Source organism: Protopterus annectens, chromosome 4.part1, assembly GCF_019279795.1.
Source record: "Protopterus annectens isolate FY-2018-M chromosome 4.part1, PAN1.0, whole genome shotgun sequence".
Taxonomy (NCBI): Eukaryota; Metazoa; Chordata; order Ceratodontiformes; family Protopteridae; genus Protopterus; species Protopterus annectens.
The window spans coordinates 824,941,251-824,969,196 of NC_056734.1; the positions used below are offsets into that span (position 1 = coordinate 824,941,251).

At 38.1% G+C, this 27,946-nt stretch overlaps 1 protein-coding gene across 2 annotated transcripts in view; it reads right to left on the minus strand.

The window, feature by feature from the left end:
* EFHD1 (EF-hand domain family member D1) overlaps positions 1 to 4,067 on the minus strand; it is a 488,813-nt gene extending 484,746 nt beyond the window's left edge. Inside the window, exon 1 of one of the 2 annotated variants that reach the window (XM_044070597.1) lies at positions 2,844 to 4,067. In XM_044070597.1, the coding sequence (XP_043926532.1) occupies positions 2,844 to 3,133 (290 nt within the window). In that variant the 5' untranslated portion in view covers positions 3,134 to 4,067. The remainder of the gene's footprint in view (positions 1 to 2,843) is intronic. The other variant, XM_044070598.1, reaches the window with a different exon arrangement.
* Positions 4,068 to 27,946: the final 23,879 nt, after the last annotated feature.

Sequence of the window (27,946 nt, forward strand, 5' to 3'; positions counted from 1 at the left end):
CAATAGCACGCTAACTATAGACAGGATTGTTCTTCCCAGGATACACTTTAGAAATGCAGAGCAGTGGTCATGATATTGCACAGGATAATAGCAGACAACATGCTATTTCCTAGGATGCCCATAGTGGACATTTTATTCCCCAGAGTACAACTCAGCAGTGAAAACCTGCAGGGGGCATACAATTTCCCAGGATATATCTTAGCAGCATGCCACAAATGGTATGCTATTGCTCACATACAGCTCTGCAGTGCATTTCAGTGGGCAAGCCATTGCCTGGGTAATATCTTAGCACTGCAAAGCTGCAGGGAATTGCATCCCCTGGGTTACAGCTCAGAAATCATGGATATTGACACAGATTTGCAAGGGGGTTTTATAACATACTGGCATGTTTCAGTGCTTAGGGCACTATGTCATGGCACATATGAACACATTCAAGTAAACACTTTACCGAAGGACACAATTCAGAGGGGTATATCACCAAGATATGTCACCACATGCTGCTGCATCTTATTTATGGGAGAACTATATTGTGCCGGTATCACTGCATGCTGAAGGGTCTCTCTCAGACAAACATATGATGGTGACTTACTCCTAAAATTTGATCCTGCTTTTCCTACCTGCATTTCAGGGTTCTCATTGTACCTTGGTAAAGCAGGGCTGTCATTAATTTTTCGCTAACTTCCTGTTCTCATTGCCCTGCATTTAATGGAGGACGCCACTTGTGTAAGTGTGCTGGCTATAGGTGATCATTGTACAAGGTTTGGTTGGCTCCTACATTGCTTCTCTTTTTGTGTCCTTGAACATTTACTACCTCAGTTATTTCATCAATGTTGTGTTTTTACATGAACACACGAAAGTGATGTTATAAATGTTCCCATTCTCAGCACTTCTGAAGCACGCATGGGTACTGAATGTCATACTACATATAATGATTTATTTAACTGTTCATTGCTATATTGTTGTATTTGCTTGTCAAAAGACACTACGTCCCACTCCTTATAAGCTGATTGCCAGCTTCCCTGTATTACTTACAGGACAGGAGGGTCCCTAAGATATCCTTGAAACTGGGAACTCCTCATCTGAGTACACCTGTTAAAACATGCCCACATAAATAAGTGACCACATCAGGCATCACCTCTGTACACTTCTTCATTCATGCTTTTTATAAGGCATTGCTTAGTGATACCCATAACAACTCATAATAAATATACAGCTCTTTTTAAACTAGCTAACTGCACACTTTTTTACACATAATACTGTTTGGTGTCTATGCAGGTTAATAAATATCATGTCCTGTTTCCTTTCTCACAGTGTGATGAAATAGGCTGGACAGATTCTGCTGCTCCAGTGGACGTAACAGAATGGCCAGGTCACACCATATCTCTCAACCTCTTAGCGCAAGAAATCTGGACAAAAAAACAATAAAATGGTCCAAAAACAGGGACATATTTTAAATATTGCACTTATAAACTTGGAAAGTTGATGGAGTCACAAAGTTTGTTTTAACATACATTTGCTAAAGGATTTGAAGTCTAAAACTCAAATGTATGTCATTATTCCGTGATACCAATCCTCATATCATCCCAGTGATTTGCTAGAAAACCACAAATTTTATGAGGAACAGACCAAAAATATGGGCTGAAAATCTGGACAGTTGAGAGTCACACATATCTCCTGTTTATAATCATTATCCAACATCTGTCTGAGAGTCAGATGGCCAAAGATTCAAACCTGTTGGCTTACATTTTCCAGTTTTCAGCTTCCTGATACTTTTTCTATAATGAGTGGGTTTCATGTCATCAGTTAACAGAGTTCTCTTTGGCAGAATATATCTTGGTAACACAGATGACTGTCTGCCTAGCATTAACATCCTCCTAAATAAAATTAGGCTGCTTGGTAGTGGTGAGAGTACAGTGCCATCACTGTTCAGTGCACGCAATTTTCTGCTGTATGTAACTGTATAATGCTGTATCGTGTAAGTACATATTGCTGTATCATGTAACTACATATTGCTGTATTACGTAACCACATATTGCTGTATCATGTGACCACATAATGCTGTATCATGTGACCACATAATGCTGTATCACATAACCACATATTGCTGTATCATGTAACTACATATTGCTGTATCATGTAACTATATATTGCTGTATCACGTGACCACATATTGCTGTACCATGTAACTACATATTGCTGTATCATGTAAGTACATACGGTTGCACCTCTTCCTCATAAGAGGCACAAACTTGTTTTTTTGCGAAGTGAAATCAGTCTACAGTAATAAAACCAAAATAACATATTACAAGTACCTGGAATAATGAACCCATGCTAGGAGGTCAGCTACAAAACAAATCTGCTGGCTTATCAGGTGGACCCCTACTTATCCCACCTTCAGTCACAGTTACTTTTTTTATTCTCAGTAATTGTATGCCCCCCTCCCAAAATATGTGCAAAAGCAAGGTATAGAATGCCTCAGAAATAGAGGAAAGGAGTTGAGTATGGAGGGTGGCCCTTTTGAGACCTCAGGAGCATGTAGAATAGAAAGTGGAGCAAAAAAGGGAGAGAGAAGTAAGGAGAGTTTGACTTCCTGCTTGTAGCAGCATTGTTAACGTTTTATACACCTGCTATAACAGTAGTTTTCTTAAACATCGAGAAGATCTACTATTTTAGACATGCCGGGATATTCACATCTTACATTAAACATGCAGTTTTTTGGTGAAGTGAACCCACCCTTCCTCCTTATCGCACCTGAAACTTTTTGTCTCCTCCCACTTTTCTTCACTGGCTGACAGCTTCCAAGTACATTTTGACAATTGTGGGTATGCCAGTTTTAAACTTACAGTTTGAACATGCTCTCCATGGCCTTGATCTGCTTGCGGCTGAACTCCTTGAACTCCGTGTAAGGGTTGAAGACCTTCACCTGCTTGGTCTGTGTTGTGCCGTCATTGATGCTCAGCCTGCGGGTCAGCTTTTCATACAGCTCTTGGTCTGCATTGGCAGTTGCCTCCTTTTCCTGCTCTTGACAGTCCCTACTTGGTTCATCGGCACTGCCAGGTACTTCACCTTGACTGTCTTGTTCTTCGATGGCCAGCCTGCGCTGCAGTTTCTTCTGCAGCTCCTCAGATGCCATTGACTAGTAGCTTCTGTGGCTGAACAGATCCAAACTTTTGTAGTGGCTTCAACAAAGAAGGACTAGGACAGCTGCAATATGCTAGAAATGATTAGCAGAAGTTGATAGTTTGCTGCCCCAAACAACAAGATCCTGCCTGTTTTTAAGCTGAAAGTTGTGAATTACGGTTTCCTCTGACTTGATGCTGAGGGATAACTCTCAAAGCAAGTGGCTGGCGTTAGTGTACAGGAGAAGGGAGGGGCAGAGAACCTCATTAAGGAGGTTCCAGAGAGTCTGCAGCTGGGACTGCAGACAAACCAACAACAGTCTGTTTTTCCAGTACTCAATACTAGGACTTAAAAAGTACAGTCAAAAGAAATCAAACTATAATGTAAAGTAACACGTTCTGGTATATGAGAAAGTTACTGAGAATTGAGTGATAAAATGAAAGGGCAGTGGAAAAACAGTTCAGCATTAAATAAAGCTGGGTCCCACTGAGGGACGACTGCTTCTGTTTTGTGTCTTTCTGAAGTCACTAAGTGTCGACCCTCATGGGCCTCCCTAAAGAAAAGAAAAATACTTTGAAATGCCCAGAGGGAGGGACAGGGAAGGCTGGACGTTTTCAAGAGTTTATTCTAAAATAACTTGTGGACTGCCTAAAATCTGAAGAAAAGTTGCACCAAACTCTTTTTAAGTGGAGAGCTGTTTGTAACCATACTTGGGAACTGATGCAGGAAGGAAAGTTTGCTATTAATATATCTGGTGGGTTTGAATCAAGTGCTAAAACTGTTAAGCTGTTTTTATATGGATGATGCCAAGAAAATGTTTCTGATCTCACTTGAGAGAATGGATTTGAAAAAAATGTGAACATCATGTGCGACACTCCCACCAGCTGGTTATATGTTTGCTTGGGTTAACATTTTGTTTTTATTCAGGTCATTGCTGTAAAATAATAATCACACAAGTCACCAAAAGTTCAGAGGCAGTGCTTCCCAAACATACATGGTAGCACAGGATAGCTTGTATTTTAAATTTGGTACGTAGCACGGTTTTAGTAGGTACTACATCTTCCAGGGTATAGCTGTTTTATATGTTTATGACTACAGAGAATGTACCAGAAACACAGACTACTCCATTGTCCCAGAAGTCTGAGAATTAAACTTAAGAATGCAGCTTTTAAGGTTTATTTACTTTTATTCATTTTATTTATTTATGCATGCTGGATCTTAACTGAAAAGTTGCACTCAGAATTTGAGTGCTTTCTTTTTCAGGTTTCTGGAGTGAAAATAAGTGGTAAAATGAATCAAAAGTAAAAGCATAAATTATAAAAAACTACATTTCAGTATTGCAAGTGGAATATAAGCAGAACCACAGGATAGAAGGGTCAAACATTAAAATGTCACATAAAAAAAGAACTAAGGTTGTACAGTAAACAGTGATTTGAATGCTGCTGACTGTGAAAACCATGCTGAAATACTGTCCCGTTTTCAGGGACACACCAGACTACAAGCATTACTCACTGGAGAGCATAAAGTGGCTGTTATCTTGTAACAAGAGAAAAGGGGATTGTTACTAATTAACAGCTGGAAGATGATCGTCAAAATTTCAAACAAAAAAGTGTGATGTTAATTAAAAACATTGAATGGTGAAAATCACCATAATTACATGTGAAGTGTTTTCCACACTTCTGCTGCACGTATATGTCCAATTGTCCACACACACACACACACACACACACACACACACACACACACACACACATATATATATATATATATATATATATATATATATATATATATATATATATACAAATAAATACATACATACACACACACATATCTATATATATATATATATATATATATATATATATATATATATATATATATGGGAGCCCTTCATTTGTTTGAACTTTCAAATGTTCGAAACTCATATGGCCAACATCATATGAGCGAACGTTTGAAAAGCCGACAAATGATAGCGGAGATCCCACTACAATGTGGGATTGGAAAATTCCCCTTTCCTGCACTGTAGTGCAATCTCGGAGTGAGAATATTTAAGTAGCAGGGGGTGTGAGGGGCACAGGGGGGCTTGCCCCCCCTGCAGAACACAGTTTTACTGTGTTGTTACAGGTAGATAAATGGTGCTATTTCAGTATGTCAGTCGTTCGGAATGTCGATCATATGGTGTCGGCCATATGAAAGTCAGCATTCTGAATGGTCGACATTCTGAAGTAGACCCATATATATATATATATATATATATATATATATATACATATATATATATATATATATATATATATATATATATATATATATATATATATATATATATATATATATATATATATATGTATATATATATATTTATCTATCTATATATATGGGTCTACTTCAGTAGACCAACAGCTCACTTACACCAAAAGCGACAAGATCGACACTTTCAGAAGACCGACATCCAGAAGACCGACGTTTCACGTGAGGTAAGTAACCGCATGGCCAGCCTGTTGAACTTTGCCCCTTACCCCTGCGGTAGTGTGTTCTCGGAGTTGATATATTTAGTTAGGGGGCTGTGGTTCTGTTTATATTCCACTTGCAAAGCCTCCCACATTAATGGGTTTAGTTTTACTTGCTTCAGTTAATTTTATCGGGATGGCCAAGTGGTTACTTACCTCATGTGAAACGTCGGTCTTCCAGATGTCGGTCTTCTGAAGGTGTCGGTCTTGTCATCTGGGGCACCTGGGTGTCAGGTAAGTGAGCGGTCAGTCTACTGAAGTAGACGTATATATATATATATATATATATCTATATATATATATATATATATATATATATATATATATATATATATTATATATATGTATATATAGATAGACAGATAGATAGATATGACTGTATTATCAAACATGGACTTGCAGAAACATCAACACTCATTTACTTGACTTCTGCAAGTCAAAATTTACTTAACTGAACAAAAGAAATGACCAAAACACAACCGACTGCAAAAGAAAATACTTTCTGTTTGCAATCAGTACACTAAAAAGAAAATAAGCAAAACTCCTAACAACAACAGACAGATTTATTTTGTAGTAGTGATACTGTTAAGGAAAAGATTTTTTTTAAGGAAAGCTACAAACGCTTATGTCCCAAGTGCTCAAAATACACTTTCTCGAAACCAGGGATTTGAGCACCTTGTTGATTGTGTAGGCATCTGCTTGAGATCACACTCAAATATGAATTCAGGCAAGCAGCCATGGGGAAGGAGTGAAAGGGGGATTTTATGGTTAGGGAGTGGGAGGGAGATTTTAGGGTTAGGGAGTGAGAGGAGAGTTTTTGGTTAGGGAGCAACTGGGGAATATAGATTTAGGTAGGCGGATTGGAGTTTTAGGTTTAGGGAGAGAAGACTTGTGTTGGGAATTGAATCGGAGTTTTAGGGTTAGATTTTAGGCTCTGGTAGGGCTATACAGTTTGATATGGTTGAGTGTTTGGAGGGATACACAGAAACAGGAGTTCGAGCTACTGGGAGTTCAAGCACTTGCATTTGTGAGCAAGTGTTCTGTGAGTTACTAGCATGTGAGCTCCTGTAATTGACACTTTGTGTTAGGCTGGGGTTAGGGACAGGATTATGGTTAGCACCCAATGCAACTCTGCCTTACACATTACCTTACAAAGATCCCTTTTCCTAACAATGTCACTACACATGACAGACAGGCACATTTCCTGTACAGAACATGTGCACTACACTAAAACTGTTCCCTTACCTAGCTCTTACTCTAACCCTAACCTGCAATCAGTTACACACACACACACACACGCACACACACACACACACACACACACACACACACACACACACACACACACACACACATTCCCAATGCCAAAATGTGCATTATATCCAAAAGTTTTGACTTAATACACAGCCTTAACCGAAAGCTCAGTCCATACATGACACAAAAAATTAACATTATTGCATTTGGAGAATGCTGCACTTGACAAAACACTCAAAAGAAAGAACTGCAATCATATTCATATGCATATTTGTATATATATATATATATATATATATATATATATATATATATATATATATATATGTAGGTCCACTTTTAAATCTCAAAATACCAAAATCGTGAGTTTTGAGATACCAAGCTCAAAACATTGAGATTTTGGTATCTCGAAATTTAAAAGTGGATAAAAAAAAAAATAATCCACAGCTAACATAATGTGCTTGCAGGGGGGGCAAGCCCCCATGCCCCCCACACACCCCCTACTTAAATATACCAACTCTGAGATTGCGCTACAGTGAAGAGAACGGTAAGGCTCCTGTTGCAATTATCGTTCTCTTCACAGTAGCGCAATCTCGGAGTTGGTATATTTAAGTAGGGCGTGTGTGAGGGGTGAAGTCGGGCTTGCCCCCCTGCAAACACATTATTTTAGGGTTTTTTTTTTGGTCCACTTTTAAGTTTCGAGATACCGAAATCTCAATGTTTTGTGTTTGGTATCTCAAAACTCGAGATGTTGGTATTTCGGGATTTAAAAGTGGACCTATATATATATATATATATATATATATATATATATATATATATATATATATATATATATATATACACACACAACTACTGTTATTAATTCAAAACAAACACTTCCCTGTAGTTACAAGATATGCTACTACTGCACAAATCTCACAGCTACTGCTATTAATTCAAACCAAACACTTCCCTGTAGTTACAAGATACACTACTACTGCACAACTCTCACAATTACTGCTATTAATTCAAGACAATCACTTCCCTAGAGTTACAAGATACAGTACTACTGCACAACTCTCACAACTACTCCTATTAATTCAAAACAAACACTTCCCTATAGTTATACACTACTACTACTGCACAACTCTCACAACTACTGCTATTAATTCAAAACAAACACTTCCCTATAGTTATGAGATACACTACTACTACACAACTTTCACAACTGCTGCTATTAATTCAAAACAAACACTTCTGTGTAGTTACAAGATACACTACTACTGCACAATTCTCACAACTACTGCTATTAATTCAAAACAAACACTTTCCTATAGTTACAAGATAATTTAACCATAACAAATCTGAGTGGCTTACCAAGGAGATGAAAACACTAATCTAAGTATGGGATGAGGCATGGAAGAGCTGAAAGTCACACCCTACCACCATCAATAGAGACCTTCACATCTCCTTTAGAATCAACACCAAGGAAGCTATCCATAGGTATAAAGTTACCTATCTCAAAGCAAAACAGGCTTCTCTCAGGCAGCCTCCAAACAGTTCTGGAATGAAATAAATATCCTGTCTAGAAGAGGTCCTCCAAACGATCTAACCTCAGTAGGATATATTCCTATCCTAAAGGGCAACTTTCCTCCATAAGACTTTTTGTTAGAATTCACCAGCATCCCAATGGAACACTCCCTTTCATCTGAAACAGTCATAAATCCTACCCCCCACCCCTGCCCAAGTACATTCCACCATTTAACTTCAAAGATCACAAAAGACATTTTACTTTTGCTTGAACATAACTTTCTGGACAATCTCTGCCCCTGGTTTATCTACTACTAAAAAGACTATATACTCAAACAACTAAAACACTTCTATAATGTAAGCCTCACCCACAATGCAGAAATTAGGATTTGTAAGACCTGTTCCATAGGTTCATAGGTTCATAGGTGGGTACTAGCCTATCTGCCCGAAGGCATTTATAAGCCTAGCCAGAATGTGTTGGCTTTCACTGTCCCCTTAGATTAGTTCCCTGTGCCTCTGCCCAGCAGAGCCACTGAAGTGATCCCCAATGTAAACTTTCTGTTTCCCATCCACTCGTCAAGGTTTCTTTTGAAGAGTGTTAGTGAGGAGCTCTGCCTAATGTAGATTGGGATCTTGTTCCAAAGCATGGGAAGTCTCTGGGACAGGAATCTGTCTCTCCAGCACATCCTATTTATTGTTGTGGTAAGGTTTAGATCCCTAGAGCATGTGGCTCGAGGGGATAAGGTTTTCTTTAGGTGGAGCATGTCCATCAATTCTGGGTTGGACATGGCCTTGTATGTCAGGCAGAGATCACATCTGAGTAGGCGGTATGCAACCGAGTACAACTGAAGTTTCTTCAGTCGAGCTGCATAGGGCATCTGTTTGAGGCCATTGATCCTCTTGGTGAGGTACTTCTGTGGTCTTTCCAGCTGTTGCAGGTGTCTTGTAAGGTACATCCCAAATGGGGCATTGTACTCTAAGATGGGTCTGTTGAGTAGAGGGGCACAATGACATCATTTGATCTGGATGCAAACCCTTTTGTGATTAGGTGGGCCGCGTAGAAGGATTTTCTAACCACTTTGGCAATGTGATTACCAAAGGTGAGATTACTATCTACTTGGGTCCCCAGATCCCTTATTACGTCTTCCGTATTTAGGGGACTGCCACCTATGTGGTAGTTTGTGGGTACTTTGTTTTTTCCAAAGGGGATGACTATGCACTTTTTGGCATTTAGCTTGAGGCCATGATTTTGACACCAGGTATCTGTCTCAGTGAGTCCCTTTTGGAGGATGTCTGTGTCAGCCAGAGAGTCAATTATAGCCCCTAGTTTACAGTCGTCTGCGAACTTGGTTAGCCATAGTCCTCCTGTGCTTGCCTGTACCTCTGAGAAGTATATGCCGAATAGGAGGGGTCCCAGGACCGAGCCCTGAGGAACACCACTTGTAACCAGTTTAGAGACAGACCTAGCTCCTGCAACTGTCACCATGTGGGTTCTGTCCGTGAGTCAGTTGGCAACCCATCTTGTGGCACAGGGGTTTGTGTTCAGGCTGGTGAGCTTGTCTATAATACCAGAATGGGGAATGGTGTTGAAGGCCTTAGCGAGGTCTAGGTAGGCTGTGTGTACCACCTTTCTCTCATCTATAGCCTTGGTAACTGTCTCAAAGAAGTCCACCAGGTTTAGGAGGCATGATCTGCCCTTAACAAAGCCACACTGGGTAGGGTCCAGTGTTTGGAGGTTCCTAATGTCTCTGTTAATGAGTTCCATGATGATGATGCTCTCCATAGCCTTGCAGACCAAGCTAGTCAGGCTTATAGGGTGATAGTTCCCAGGGTCTGTTGTGGATCCACCTTTGTGGAGCTGAATAACCGTTGCTGTGCGCCACTCTATGGGTATGTAGCCTGTGGAGAGGCTGAGGTTGAACAGTGTGTTTAGGTGAGGGGTTAGTTCATCTTTGAGCTCGTGGAGGATGCAGCCTGGGACACTGTCCGGTCCCATTGATGCTGAGTTTTTGGCTTCGGAGAGGGCTGTGTCTGTGATTTCAGGGAATCTACATTCTTCTGGTATGGTTATGGGTCCTTTTGGGGGTGAGATGGGGGTGAAGTTTGCTCTGAACCTGTCTGCCAGGATGTTGGCAATATCGGTCATTTCAGTGTATTTTGTGCCATTCTGCACTAACTCCGAGCAGATCTGAGCATTGTCACTTAGATTTTTGACATAGCTAAAGAATGTCTTGTGGTTATCTTTGGAGTCCTTGGCAATTTTTCTTTCAAAGCTCGCCTTGGATGATTTTTATGAGGGATCATAGTTTCTTGCTGATACTGATCAGTGATGTCTTCCATTCTAGGGATTTTACTCTTTTCTGTACTAGTTTCCTCCTTCTATTGTATAGCTTGCTTATGCAGGAGTCCACCAGACTGGTTTCCTTTTCTTGGAGGAGTGAGTCTTGGTTTTGCTTGGGATGGCACAATCCATGCATTCTTGTAGCTGCCTGTAGAATGCATTAGTAAAGGATTTTGCAGCTTGGACAGTGTTATCCTTCAGCATGGGGGCTTTGAAACTTTCCACCTCGGTCTTAAGTAACGTGAAGTTTGCTTTTGAAAAGTTTTTCATGGTGGCTTTCTTGTCCTGGTTTGGGGGCGGAATATGGATATCCAAAATGATTTGTTTATGGTCAGATCTAACCAGCAAAGGGTTGACCTCTGGTGTGGAACACCGATCACCCATGTTGGTGATGACCAGGTCCAATATGTTGTCACTTCTGGTGGGAGTGTTGACCAGTTGAACCAGGGTGTTTGAGTTTATAAATTCTAGGAAAAGTTGGGTAAGGGAGTTAGTACTTGAGTAGTTCTCCCAGTTAATGTTTGGGTAATTGAAATCACCCAATATTACAGTATTTGGAAGGACCTTTATGTTTCCCAGTGTTTCCAGAAATGCGGAATGGGGGTCCTGGGACATGGTGGGTGATCTATAGCAAGCTACAATTTGAATTGCAGTTTTGCCCATTGTTAGTTGCACGTGGATGATCTGTGACGCATCGTGCTGTGCCACTAACCTGGAGGTGTGGGTATCCTTGATGAATATGGATACGCCCCCACCTTTTGTATTTCGGTTTGGTTTCTGTGGCTGAAATGTATGGTATGAGTTGTAACCTGGTAGTGCTGGTGTGCTCTCTGTTGCCTTAAACCAGATTTCTGTTACTGCACATATATCGATTTTCTCCATACTGAGGAGTGCCTCGAGTGCGTACATTTTGAGGTTTAGACTTCTGGCATTGAGTAGCATTACCCTCAGTTTTTTGTTACTTGTGCTATTTATGGCGGTGGGTTTGTCTTTTGAGCCTTGCCTAAAAAAGGCACTATGGGGGTGACAAGAGCCTTGGCAAGTTTTCGAAAGCCTAAGGGTGTCTAAGCCTTCTTCTACCAGCAGCTTCTGACATATCTACATTCTTCCCAGTCTGGGCAAAATACCAGAAGAAACTGATCTGCAGCCAACTCACGACATACTTACATAAATACCACCTTCTCTCAAACAATTGACATGCTCTCTGGGCTGGAAGGAACCCATTGACAGCTCTCTCTCTTGACTTTAACACATGGCATATACACTAACATGGACAAAGGACACCTAAATGAAGCCATATGCATAGATTTAACCTATGTCTTTAGCACCCAATCTTACTAAATCACTTGCTAGATATTGATGTAAGTAATGTTGCCAATAACTGGTTTAAAACCTTCATTCCAAACAGTACATTCAGTGTAAAAATTGGCACCTCTGTGTTGGAAAATATCCATACATATGCCAAGGTCTGACAAGGGTCACCTCTGGCTCCTCTGCTTTTTTCCATTTTCATAAACAAATTATCCCTTGACTTATCCCAATATCAGCTTCTCCTATATGTAGATGACATGATGATGACAGGGTCCTGATGGAAAATGAGGTCCTGATGGAGGGATGAAATATTCAGCAAGCAAAGGAGCATAGTAGTGCTGAAATTAAATTCATCCTCAAGTCTTGGTGAGTACTTTTGCGAGGTGGACCCTGTTTTTACAAAATCTCACCAAGGCGATGCTGATATATAGACTGTATTTATATAGCATATATCATGGACAGAAGTAAATCAAAAATGAAAAAAGATAACTGGGGGCACAAGACCCAGGATAAAAAAGTGCCCAATCCAGGTAGGCACACTGGTGCTAGAACTGGAAAAAATGACAGTGTATAATCCTCAAAATGTGGAAATATTCCTACAATGGGGCCAGGCCAGGCTCAGGAGGAGGATGGCCCCCCTGTTGTAGAAGGAAGCAGCAGTCCACAAAAAGGACAAAAACTGATTGGCCAAAAAAGAGCCATAAAGATGATACAATGGACTATTGAGGATAAGAAAGAAATTATGTATTGTTATTATTATGCAAGAAGCCAAGAATTTCCAGATACAAGATATACAAAATGATTAAGAGAGAAATTAGAAGAAAGAAAAATACTTTCGCAGGAAAAACTGTCAGAAGTTTCAGATAAAAATTTGTGTTCATTAATACAACATATTTTTGAAAAACAATATATAGATCAAGAAACTTTGATCTCTTTGGAAAAAGAAGCCTTTGAGGAAGTAGAAAAATATAAACAACAAAACTTAGAGATATTTGAAAAAGCTAAAAAAAGAGATATGGACATGGGAAAGAAAGAGAGATTTGATATGGTGCAATATTTATGCAAAGGAGAAAGCTAAGTTAACTAATATAAAGAAGGCAGTCTGAAAAGTATTCGAAGAGAAATACAGGCAAAGGCATCCAGATATGGAAAATTTCACAATAAAACGATTAATAACACAAAACACAATGTAGAAAAGACGATTAGTAAAGTAAAGGTTAAAGAAATAGAAGCTGAAGTTATGGAGTGCCTGCAAAGTGAAGGATTTATTGTAGAAGGTCTAAGACAGACTACATCACAGTATGCTGGAGTATGTCCCCAGAATAAGGAAAAGCAAGAAGACCAGGAGACATGTGAAGAAGAAATATGGACAGGGGAAAGGAAAACAGAATTAATATGGTGTAATATTTATGCAAAGGAGAAAGCAAAATTAATTAATGCAAAAAGAGCTGCACCAAAGATATTTGAAGAAAAATATAGGCAAAGGAATCTGGATATGGAAAACTTTACAATGCAAAAAATAAGAAGACTAAGAGGAAAAGTAGAAAAAGAGATGAGTAATGGAGAAGTCAAAGAAATAGAAACTGAAGTAATGGAACAGCTGCAAAGAGAAGGATTCAGTGTAGAAAATCAAATGTAGAAAGCACCACAACAGGATTGAGCAATGGATATCCAAATTAAGGGGAAACCAGTGGAACAGGAAGCAATTGGTCAGGTGTCATATCAAGATATTTTGGAGCCTTCCACAAGAAACCAGTATAAACATTCATTTGAAGCTAGACAGCAAGGAAAGAAACAGGAAACTGTGCAAACTCTGATGCAGTCAATGTTTAGGAGTGATAGGCCAGTGAGTTCCCATATGACAGAACAACAGAAGACACAGGATGACACTGAAGAGAATGTGCCACAGGAAGATGCTATAGAACTTTCTATAGAATGCCCACAGGAAGTGGAAAACAAGGGATGTACCCTCAGTATGGAAGAAAAGGAGTTAAGAGAAGAGTTGCTTGATTTAATAGACAAAGATAGATATATCAAGATCAATGAGAGAAATAGACTGCAGAAGGTTAATAAAATCCCAAAAGTCAGAAGCTTGATAAAACAAATGAACACAGTAATTACTACTGTCCATAGAGACCCATGCGATATAACAGAAGTAAACAGAATATATTACTGTGCTGCTAAATTAATAACAAATAAAGTTCTACCACAGGAACATAGGGTAGCAAGGGAAAAGAGGGGCAACAACGAATACCATCATGGAAATATCAAACAGAGAAAACTATAAAGCAGCTAAGACAAGAAGTATCATTGTTAGAAGATTATAGAAGAGGGAATAGATCAATGAAAATATTAAGAACGATAGATGTGATAAAAGCAATGAGTGGTATTAGAACAGATCAGGATCTATTATGCACTATTGGAGCTAACAAACTAAAAATTGCAAAACAGGCGGAAAGACTTACAAGATACAAAGATAAATATAAGGGGAAAACACAAAATAAACAAATTATTGATGACCCAAAAAAAGTTTTATAGAGAACTGGGAAATAAGGTAAAAGGAATAGATAGACCCCAAAAAAGAGGAAGTAGATACATTTTGGAGAAGTATCTATGAAGATCCTGTGGAACATAACAAAGATTCTAAATGGATAAAAGAAGTAAAAGAGAGAATAAGAAGTTTAAAGGTATGGGATATGAAATTGGATGAAATAACAACTAGAGAGATTGAAATAAAGTTGAGAAAAGCCTCTAACTGGAAAACTCCAGGCCCAGATGCAGTACCTAACTTTTGGCTTAAAGTATTAACTTCTTTGCACGATGATTTAGCCATGAGTAAGAACTATTTATATATGCACCCTGAACACACACTGCACTGGTTAACAACAGGAAAAACAATGCTCTTAAGAGTTAACCTGCAAGCTACCCTAAAAATTATAGATTAATAAATTGTCTTCCGACAACATACAAACTATACACGGGAATTGATGCTGACAGAGTTTATAGCCATTTAGCAGAAAACTCAATTATGGCAGTAGAACAAAAGGGCAATAAAAGAAAGTCATATGGAACAAAGAACCATTTGTTGTTAAACAAAGTTATAGTGGAGAATTGTAAGAAGGGGAAGAACTTAAGTATGGCATGGGTTGACTACAAAAAAGCATTTGATAGTATCCCACATTCATGGATAAAAGAGTGCTTAAAAATGTATAAGATACACCCTACACTGATTGATTACATTACAGTAACCATGAAACAGTGGCAGACCACTTTGCAATTAAGCCATGATAAAGGACAGATTATTATCCCAGGGATAAAAATTCAAAGGGGGATATTCCAGGGCAACTCTCTGTTACCCTTGTTATTCTGTCTTGCCATTAACCCATTAAGCTGCTGACTTAGCCTAGGCCATGGCTACAATTTGGCTTCTAGAAAACAACAAAGTCTAATGACTTCTCATCTTCTCTTTGTTGATGATTTAAAATTGTATAGTTCATCAGATGAGGAACTGAAAGCACAGCTGCAGGTATTCAAAACTTTTTCAGATGATATCGGAATGTCATTTGGTCTTGATAAATGTGCAAAAGCAACCTTTAAAAAAGGAAAATTGCAGCACCAGGAAAACATCAGTTTGGGACAAGAATGTGATATAAAAGAACTTGAGCAAGAGGGGGTATATAAATACTTGTGAATTGATGAAGGATCAGCAATAAAACACGAACAAATGCGAATAAGGCTTAGTAAGAAGTACTTTAGAAGACTTAAATTAATCCTGAAAACAGCATTGACACCTAGGAACAAGATCCAAGCTATAAATCAATTTGCTCTTCCTGTCCTAACTTATAGTTTTGGAGTGATTGACTGGCCCCAAAAAGTGTTGGATAGATAGGATATCAAAACAAGAAGGATGCTTCATGCTCACCAAATAATTTATAAAAATCAGTGTATACCAAGATTATATATCCCCCGTTCTGAAGGAAGGATTGGCCTACTTGAAATTGATTGCATGCATAGATCTGCAATTGTGGGACTCCACACATATCTATTGACCTCACAAGATCCAAATGTGGTGAAAGTTTTGAAACATGAGGAGAATAAATCTAAGATGACTTCAGGGCTTAATTTAGCAGAAGCATATCAACGTCAAGCAGGAATGGAAATCAAACCAGAAGTGGATAAAAACCAGGCAGCAACTGAATGTGCTAAAAAAGAAAAGAAAGAATATAAGGTGAAGGATCAGATGAGAAGTCAAGAAATGTGGAAAAAACATAAATATAGTTGCAAGTATAAAAAACTTCTGGAAGAGCCTTGTTGATCAAGAACGAATGCAGGAATGGTTAAGGAGAGGTGAATTTACATCAAAAAATGAAAGGTTAATATTGGCAGCCCAAGATAGTGGGCTGCGTACACACTGGTTTACTAAGTCCATTGAACATGTGGGAGAAACATACATATGTAGGTTTTGTGGAACTGAGTTGGAAACAGTTACACACCTTATTGCTGGTTGCAATGCTCTAATGGTAGAAGGACTGTATACTGAAAGGCATAATAATGTGGCGAGATTGTTACACTGGCGATTGTGCAAACATTATAGTATCGAAGTGGCCGAAAAACATTGGAAAGATGAGCCACAGAGAATCATAGAAAATGATGAAGTTTACATCACATGGGATCACCCAATACCAACACTCCAAAAGACAGATGCTAGAAAACTGGACATAGCGATCCAAGAAAAGAAGACAAAAGTAGCATTGATCATTGAAATTGCCACAACTAGTGACTGTAGTGTCTTGCATACAGGGAGACACAAAGTCATAAAATACCTTGATCTGCAGGCAGAAATGAGAGCCATGTGGAAGAAAGATACCCAGACAGTTCCAATAGTAGTAGGAACAACTGGTCTTATAAAAAAGAATTTACAATCATGTTTAGATATGTTACCAATTCATGTAACACTGTATGAATTGTAGAAGGAGTTATTGCTGGGCACATTGCGGGTACTGCGAAGAGCACTTTTGGCTAACATCAAAGAGTGAAATAATACTAATTTCATGAACTTTATTCATACTCTGACTTAGGAATGGGGTCCATTCCTGTCATGGTATTAGAAACCCAAAAGACTTGGAGAAATCAAAAATAGATGATATGATTATCTATATATAAGTCCACAACACCAAATCATACAAAATCAACTCCAAATAGATCTACTGCTACCTAGCATTTGGCATATCTACAGAAAAATACTTTTCAACACCCCAAAAAATAAGTTTCTGCTCTTTGGCACCACGAATAGCCTTGCTAAAGTCTTATCCTAACTGAGTCTCACTGGCATTCAAAACAGTAATGCATAGATTATACTTTCTGTCAGATACCTAGGGATCTGGCTAGACCAATTTCACAACTTTCAGGAGGACATCTAAGAACTCAGAAACAAAATTGACTATCTACTCTTCTGGACCCTATCGAATCACACTTCCTTTGTAACTCAGCCAAAGATGGCAAGGGCATCTTACTTGAACAACTTGAATATGGACTTCTTTTATTTGCTACCACGTCAAGTAACAATACTACAATTTTACAAACACAATCTAACAAAATATACTGACTTATCACTAATTCCCCTCATACTGAACATCACTGCGTCCCATTATCCAAAGGAAAATGGCTGCCAGTTCAAGTCACAGCCAACCTACTACTTACTTGGTTCTTGTCTATTCAGACTGCTAAGAAGACTCACCCTCTCCCCTGACAATGAAATCTATAGCCTCAAACCCAAGCTACAACCTCATTAGGGTCTACACTCCTGCAACTGAGCTACATAGCACCGATAATAGTTTCTTGGTATTTACTCCTAATCTATTGCAATTCCTGCCCCAAACAATCACTGACATCACTAACTACATTGTTTTCAGACATGAATTTAAGTGGCATCTAACTATCACTACAGCTGCAAATGTGGTAATACAGGCTATATTACTTAACAACCAAAAGTGTTGCTAGAAACAAAGCCCTACCCCCCTCATCTACCATCACATAGCTATATATATACTGATCACATATGACCAAATATAGAAAGCCTCCGGTATATATGTAAACATTTACCCCATTCTCCACTCCCTGTGTCATTATTACACTTAAATGTTGAATGCCCTTATCTTCACTCTGTGACACTATTGTTATTTAATAATATGCTAGCAATACTAAATTCTCTATCTTCTTACTATCTCACTAACCACCTTCACCCTTTTTAGGCCATCTCAACCTTCATCTTTCTTGTTATATAATCTACAGATCCACTCAGTGAAACTTTATGATTCTCTACTATTCGCACTTGTACATAGTCTCATATTATAACTATGTTGACACAACTACTATTTATGTTACTGTTATTTGTATATTCATGTACTATAAAATTTGTTTTAGCAATTTCCATGTGCTGTTATGACATTTGGATTACTCCATCTTCAGTAATATTGCAGGCCTTATTATAAACTCATAAATACAAATGAACATGTTCATAATATAACATTTTTACATCCAATGACAAATCACCAAACCAAAAAAATATATCTGTATTTATCTATATATCTATATCTATCTATTTTACATATCTCTCTCTCTCTCTCTCTATATATATATATATATATATCTATAATATGTATCAATATATCTATATATGTAAAATGCAGCTGGATTTTCTTTTCTGATTTTACTTAACACTTCCTAACAGAGGAGTTTACCAGTTTTAATTACCTAATAAAAATATAAATATAATTATTTAGTATACTTTTTCAGCGTGATGCTGATGCAAGCAGTCATTACAAAATTAATCACACTTTTTTCCCCTGCATATTGTCCAGGTTAGCCAACTGCCAACATATTTCTCTTTCTGCTCTCTCTCAATTCTGTTTTATCCATCAGTAGACTAACTTTTATCCCTGTCGGTGTCTCCCTAAAGTTTCATTTTCTATTTACTGTATTTTTCTGCTAACATAGCAAGTCAAATTACCTGTTCCATTTTATTGCATTGTATTTCATTATCATTGCCTAACAAGATACAATTCCTCATTATTTGGATTTACTGCCACGGCCTCCTCCTGATAATATCTGATCTAAATTCATCTTTAAAATTTGTTAACCTGGAACAGGATCAAAACATACGTTCCCATGTACTTAATGCCCCACATTACATCACTATCAATCTGCTTGCACATTGAAAACTTCCTCCTTTGTACCGTGTAAAAATATTTGAAAACTTTGCCATGACTTTGTAGTATACAAGTCAATAAGTGTTGTCCCACAGCTTTATCACCAAATCCTCAACCAAAAGGTGTTTCTATTATATCTACAGGTTATCCTCATCTTCATGGCTTAATCTTCTTAGTGCTTTATATGCTTTGTTCACTGAACTTTTTGTATAATGGTACTTCCTCCTAGCCAATATCAATAATAACAGTATCGACAGAGGTTTCTGACAAAAAAGCATTGTCTCACACTAACTGCTGTATTAATTATTCTTTCAAATTCTATGTACATAATGTCCAGAAGTCCACACTTCTCGAGTATTTGAGCCGAAGAAGCTCACACCCCCTTGTACTTCAGTTGTTCCCAATATATAAGAGTTAGACCTCTTTCCCGAGATATTCCTAAACTATTTTCATCTGTGGGAATGCCATAAGTAATCTGTCTATGATGAATCTCTTATCTCTTAGCAAGCTTCTCATAGATTCTCATAAAGGCTAGGGCATTTTTACTGCATTAGTTAACTCTTCCTTGCAAGTACTCAGTCCCCATATTATATACCCATCAAATTTATCTTCATTTCCTGTCATTAGCTTCATGATAATTTCCCATTTTCTTTCATATTTCTGAAGAGAAAGAAGGTGCAACATCTTTATCTGTACCAAATCATAATATAACCCTGTATCACTTATGTGTTAATCTGCAAATGTTTTTGGTAATATTAATTTATTTCATCCCACTCTAGATATACTTACATTCTATATATTTCCTGCATCTTATTCCTAACTGACTTTAGAAAATTCCCTAGTAACTCTGCTGGAACACATATAACAGGAAGTGCAACACAAATAAATGTACTGCTTCCACTCTTTGTTCCAACTCCTGACCTGTCATATTCCATCTGTAAATATAATGTTTAAAAACCATTGTTTAACTTTTATATGTTTTCTTAATAGACCCATCCCCTGTGGATCATAATTAATCCCCACAGCCCAAGATTCTTCTTTTATTTGACATACAACTAGACACTTTGCTATATTTATCCATCTGAAAAAACTTATGAATATCTGTGTTCAGGTGAGTGAAATATATCAATACATCATCCACAAATAATAATAGTTTAAATTTTTCTCCAAGCAATTTATACTCTTCCAAATCTGATTACCTTAGTTATGCAGGTAAGAGTTCCAAGTACAATGTGAATAACAATGATGACAATAGGCACCATTTCTAATTCCTCTCTATATTCTTAAATGTAGAGACATACCTGCATACATTTTAACCCTGACCCTTGGCTTATCATGTACTGCCTTGAATACCTACAAAAATGATTCCATAAATCTGAAGGCTAATAAAATTTGCATCAATTAATACCACTCAACCCTGTCAAATGCCTTTTCATTGTAAAGGTTCACTGCTGCTACTAAAGGGCCCTTCTTTTGCTGTGCCCTTCCCAACAGCAACACAGTCTTCAGTATATTATCAAAACTCTATGTGCAACAAATCCTCACTGTCACACTCTATTAAATTCATTACCAGACTAGCTACTCTTTTTGCCTATGTGCCATGAGGAACTCATAATCATGGCTGAATGCTAATATTCCTAGACATGACAAAGGTAGACTCCACTCTTCCCCTTCTTTAGGAATCACTTTAATGATATATTCTTTCCATGACTCTGGTATGTGCCTAGTCTCAAATGTAAAAGTAAATAAAAATAACAACTTAGACCTTATCTCTTCTGATGGCAGACTTTTAAACTCAATTGCCAAGTCATCATTACCTAGATGTTTCACCCAATCCTGTCCTTTAAAGACATCTGTTAACTCTGTAGAAGTTGCAGGTTCCATTAAATTGTGAGCTTATTTTCTCATATGCCTTGGGAGTTTGTTGGAGAAAACTCTTTATTTCATAATCAACTCCTCACCTTTTTTAAGTTTATACAATTTTTCATAATATTGCCTGTAATACTCAGTTGTCAACATTAGAGCCCTACTAGTGTGCTCTCCATCTTCACGCCTCATATTTACTATGATCATTAACACTGTCTACTAAGTCAAATTGTCAATGCTTTTTGACAGTATGGAGAATTAGAAAAATATTATCCCATACAAATGGATGTAAAATTCATACTTCTTATATAACAGCTCCTCAAAATGACATTTTTCCTTTCTACTTCATCTTTAATGGAATCTTTGCCTTTCAACAACCTGCTTTGCAGCTTCCAATTTATTCTCCAAGCACATCATTTTTCCTTATATCCTTACACATTTTAATCATCTAGTCCATGTGAGAGCATTCTTCCATTTTTCAACTCTGCCTTAAGTTGATTAATTTCTATAAATATTTGATGATTATGGTCATTCATACTTATTTTTTTCCTTTTTTATATCTGGGAACAATTACAAAAAGTTTTAATTTTAGAAAGCTTCTTGGAAGCTTCCAATGTCTCTTCAAAAAGGAAAGCAACACCCTTACAGAAAGATCTGATATTATGGTTGTTTGTACCTTAACTTTATTCACTAGGTACACATACTCAGTTGTCATTTACATTTTATCTATGTAACACCCTACCCTAAACCTGTTTGAATAATATGTACACAGCACCCTGGACACTTTAATATCAGATACAGAATTAAGACCTATTACCCTCAGGCATTCGAAAGACATGCGTAAATGGGCGTGCCTTCGTTGAAGGTTGAACGTCAAGCTGGCACCTTGGCATTCATCAAAATCTACTGCCAATCATTAGCGGACCGGAGTTCTGTTGTGGCGACCCCTAACCGGGAAACGCCGAAAGACAACAACAACAACAACCCTCATATACTTTACCACATAGCTCCCTGTTCTTGGATCATAGCTCATTTATGGGCTTTCTTTTACATCCTTACCTCTGTAGTGCAGGTAACTAAAATGTAATTGTTTCACTCATCTTCTTTCAAACAATTCTGCTTGTTGAGTCCTCACTGGCATATACTCAACAAAATAAAGCCTGCATTGTTACATCTAAATAACCCTTCATTCATATATAACATTCACTAGTGTCTACTATTAGATTTGTTTTGCCACAGGACAAGCAATTAGCAGCTAAACTTTGATGACAGATTTGTCTACAGGACATGCTATTTGACCATGAGAGTAACTAAGCACTCTGGATTGCATTTCTTCCTGTATTCTCCTATTTCTTTATACAAGACTATTTGAGAAGTCCTCAGTGATCTCTCATAAATGTATTGAAATGCTACTTGTAGTCCCTGGAAACAAGTTAATTCCCAAATTTTCAGTGGTAGATCATGTTAGGACTGTATATAAACCTGTAACTGTTTTTAGCAAGAATGCACAGACCTGTAAAATGTGCAAGCCTATATAACACTTGCAATTTAATTTTTCTGTAAAACACAGGAGATATGTAAAACACAAAATCTGGAAAGAAACTATGTGATTTAGACTACAAGACAGGTAATTGTTTATTGCCATTTTCATTTAGTCAGCAAAGGGTGACTTTTGTTTGCCTCAGGACTGCTTCTCCTTTCTTTGTTACTGTGTCTGTTAAATTTTGTATTTCTTAGACAGGCTTAACAATTCTTTCAGCTAGATTTTTTGACAGACGATATGTAGCTGGTCATTTAATAATTTTACATGCCATCTCTCTTTTGAGACATTTATTTTATATTTTCTATGTGCAAAACTGTACATTGTCTAAATATTTCATTTTTCAGTCTGTATTACTCAATTTTGTTTTATATAAGAATTATATTTAATCAATTTTAAAGGCTTATGGCTGTTTATTTATTGACATAAGGGGTATACTGCTGTCTGATAACTAGCTGTTGATACCTGTCCCTAAATGAGCCACCCTTTTTATTGTATATTACTACTGTTATTTTATTTAGCTTATTTTTAAGAGTGGAGTGGTAACTGAAGTTTGCCAGTCTTACTTTGGCTGGTGGCAGTTCTATTATAATGTATCTGTTTCTTAACACTGGACAATATTACTAGCCTGTCCCGTAAACCAGGAAATTATTCTATGCATGAGTGAATGCAATAGTTTGCTCACATCACAGTTACTGTGGATAATCTAGCACTGTAAGACAATGAATTCAGAGAGTAATTGGTGAAGGGTCTGGGAGACCAGGGCCTATAACCCTGTTTTGTTGAGTTTTCATGAGAAGCCTATTTAGGTTCATAGATTCATAGGTTCATACTAGGTTGTTGATCAGATATATAATTTGTAGCTTAGCCTCATGATCCCATTTCATCAGTACCCTTCAACATGAAGTGACTACTACCTCATTTCTTCCCCTTTCATTGAAGGTTTGAGGGGCAAGACCAGGAGTGAAGTTACACTTTCCCATCCATTTTTTTGAGTTTGGATTTGAAAAGATCTAGGGACCTAGTTTGTTTTATATTTAAGGGAAATGTAGTCCATAAAAAAGTGATTCTTTAAGAGAGAGAGAGAGAAATATCTATCTCACCAGCAGGTCTTGTTTCTGCAGTGGTGGATGTTTAGTTCCTTCAAATGGGTGTTTAAATTATTGTTTGCTTTACAGATGTGTAGGAGTTCACATAGGGCTGGATTCTTTGAGGCTACAGATGTGTAGGAGGTCACAAAGGGCTGGATTCTTTGAGGCTTCATAGGTGATTCAAAGACCACCTCTCAAAAGTCAGTAAGAAACAGAGAAGAGCGAATGCTTTAAGGTACCCCATGTAGCACATGGAAGTCATGCACTTTATTTTATTTGTGAGGAATTGCTGCAGTCTTTTGAGTTGTGTCACATGTGTAGACAAATACATACCAAAAGGGCATTATATTCTATTATGGTCAGATAAGGGAGGAGTAGAGAGGGGTAATAACTTTCCTTTATACAGAAGACATTCCCATGATAATCAATATGGATAGATATGGATTTCCTATTGACAGTAGGTAATGATGGTTATAAGATACTTCATTGTAAATGAAAGTGCCCAGGTCCCTGATAACCTTATCAGTTTTCAAAGGGGCATCATCTATGTGGTAAATACTTAGATGCCCATGTTTGCCACAGGACATTATACTACATTACTTAGCATTTAGCTTAATGCCTTGGTCCTGGCAACATTTATTTGTAGATGTTAGTCTCTCCTGTAGAATCTGTGAGTCAGTTGGAGAGCTAAAGATAGATCTGAGTTTGCAGCCATTTGCAAATGTGGTCATCTGTAGTCCCTTGATATCAGATGTGGCATCAGATAAGTAAATATTGAAGAGAAGCAGCCCAAGGACTGATCCCTTGGGGTACCACAGGTAATAACCCTTTTTGATGACAGCATGCCTCCTACACTAATAGATTGGGGTCTGTGAGTAATCCATTTTGCTATCCAGTGAGTTACATAAGGGTTTATATTTAATTTGATTAGCTTGTCAATAATGCCTGAATATGGGATGGTGTCAGAGGCCTTCAGCAGGTTGAAGTAAGCAGTGTGCATTGATTTGCCTTCACCCCGTGCATCAGTGAATTGTTCAAAGAAGTCTGCTAAGTTTATGAAACAGGCTCTACATTTAATGAACTCAGACTGATTTTGGGTCAAGGAACTGTAGACTGCTGAAGTCCTTGTTAAGATCTATGCTCTATTGTATCACTGATAAAGCTGGCTAGGCTTATAGGTCTGTACTTATCATGGTTAGTGGTGGGTCCTGGTAGAATAGGATGACTACTTTGCTTTTGTGAGCCTATGGCAACATGCATAATTTCTACATGCTCTTAAGGGCAAACCTGATTTATGTTTTACTTTATTCATATGTATTTATATTTATATTTTATTCTTTTTGCTGTTGTTTACCATGGAGCTGATCAAAGGACTTCTCCTATCGCTGACATTATTAATGTCAGTGATGTGGCTTATGAGACCGTAGTCCTGGTGGCCTATCATATATTAGTGACAGTGGTGGCTATCACGTATTGGTTGAGCTTGTGCCAACGCATAATTTGGTTTGCAGTGTAATACTGTAACTGGTCTTATTAGCCTGCAAAACAGGTTTGTCACGGAATGTGTGTGTACTCTTGCAGTCACAAATTAAATATGAAGAGGTATTTATTGTGCAGCAATTATTTACTTTTTTTAGCAGTGTAGTTAGGGGGACAGGCAAAAGCACTGATCTCTGCATAACATAAAAACATCAGCATCATAACTGATTAAAGAGTATAAGCCAAAAAGAATCCAACTTGCTGGAATGACCAAAGATGAGAAGAAACACTTTGGGTGAAACTAGCACTCAGTCCACTGAACCTAGAGACAACCTGGCTGGGGCTGTAGTTATGAAACATGCAGAAAAGGGGCCATTCCGTCCATCTTCAGTAAACCTTAAAATATACTTTCAACTGAAAAAAAAAATTAGAGATAGAGATGAAACGTCTGGAGACCAATGCAGCTGAGAGAATTAAACAGTTCAAGGTGCAGAATAAATGAGAACAGTGGGAGTCTGATGCTGCAGAGAAAGAAAGAAGGAATGGAGGAGAAGAAAGAGAAATGTAGAGGCAGTATGAGATGCAACTGCTGGCCCTTCTTCAAAGGTACATAGATAAATATAATGCACCTTTGGGCATGTATTTATCTAAACATATAACACAACTTGAGAGACCTCAGTGATTCATAACTAAAAAGATCAGTGGTCTCAAAAATCTTAGTTATCAGGACAAACTGGCAGCCTTTTCTCTGTACTCAGTCTCTTGTAGACTCTTTGGTGGAGATCTGTGTCTAGCCTTTCATGCCATGAAAAATCCAACCTTATTTGATGCCCTATTCCTTCGCAGAACTAATGGTACATCAAGTACTTGGTTAAAAGACCTAGATCTTCATCAGCAGATAAATAAGGCACATTGGCAAGCAGATTCATATCCCAACATATCCCTCACCTCTAGAACAAACTTCCACTACATCTCTGAGTAGCACCTTGCAACCTTGAAGGTAAACTTAGATAATTGGTTGGGCAGCCTCAAATTCTCTCCTGGTCTATCTTGCCTTACTCTCCTTGAAGTTAGAGGGAAATTTTAAATAGGGTTTTTTGGCTAGGTTTGAAATGGTCTGCAGACCGATTGCCTCATACTTACCTATGAACCCATAAACCTAAGCAATAGAGTAAAAAGTGAGGCATGGACACCGAGGTCAGAGGGAGATGTTTTTGACAGTTTTCATCAGGCATTTGAAAGTGTGTGTGATCATGATCAAATAAACCAAGGACAGAGAGAGAAGCTTTTAAGCCCTCTCCTCACAGGCAGGGCTTTGCATGCTGTGAACAACCCAAGTTGTTGTGTCTTTCGGCTTTTCCCGGTTAGGGGTCACCACAGCAGAACTCCAGTCCGCCAATGATTGGTAGTTGATTTTTACATGCCGAGTTACCAGCCTGACGCACAACCTTCAATGAAGGTACGCCCATTCACGCATGTCTCCACGCAGAAGACGCTCTAGCTGAGAATCGAACCGGACAGCGTCTTACTGTGAGGCGACAACGCTACTGCAGCACCACGCTGTGAACAACCTAAGTAAGGATGATTATATAAATTATAGGAAAGGAAACATGCTTTGTCTGAATGCTATACATTGAAATCTGAAGCTTACAGAAAAAAAGAGAACATAGAAGAAAAGCAGAAGACAGTATTTGTGAATTCATTGTAAAACTAACTACTTTGACAGATTGAACGTTATGCCACTAGTTTTGAAATCTGGAAGAACTTATGCTAAGGGAGCAAATGAGGGTATGAAAATCTGACTGACAAACCAGAAAGGTACAAATGCTAAGGAGATGGATAGCAAAGGTGACTAATGGACATGAAGGGAATACCAAGCATTACGCATGGGAGAACTCATGGGATGTAATCCATTCCATTATAGCAGGTTCCGCAGGTAAAGGGGGAACAACTTTTCCTAGTGGATTCTACAGTCTTATGCTAAATGTCTTCAGTGCAACTAAATCGGACATGCATAGCACAGGTATTTACAATCACAAGGTGAGGAACAAAACTCATGTGAGACAGCAAACAGAGGTGATACAACAGTGATGTTGGTTTGTCTTGAGATGTCCACTGTCTCAAACTATCATAAGGGTCTGTAATCTGATTCTGGTGGAGGGGAAATAGATCACTGATAAGAGGGATAGAGCATCTGACATAACTTACGTATACAGTAGTTGAAAAGGAGCAATAGATGCATGGACTGTTCATTCCACTTGGGCTTTGGGAGGAGCACCAATTAAAATTACATTGACTCGAATTTACTTGGATTGAGAAGGTGGCAAGCAGGAAAGCAGATAGAAATGCTTGGTAATATCCCAGCTTACAGTTTTCTGATTTTGATGAGGCAGAACCATATGTACGTGTGATTACATACAGCCACACAAAGAGACATTAAGGGAAGCACATGGGGATGGCAGTAGTGGGAGAAAACAAGACGGTGCTCACACATCTAACACTGGCTGGTGATTTGACTATTTCAGGGGAAAAGCTGGGAAGTAACAGCAAGTCTGCGCTATAACTGTCAAACAATATCAAAATTCCTTTGGAAAGTAAACTGGAGAGGACCTTAAAGAAAGTTAACACAGGCTTAGCTCTCAGATCTTACCTTAAAGAACTTCAGGGGGGAGGAAGCTCCTGAGTCTCAAGGGCAGAGAAGTCCATATACT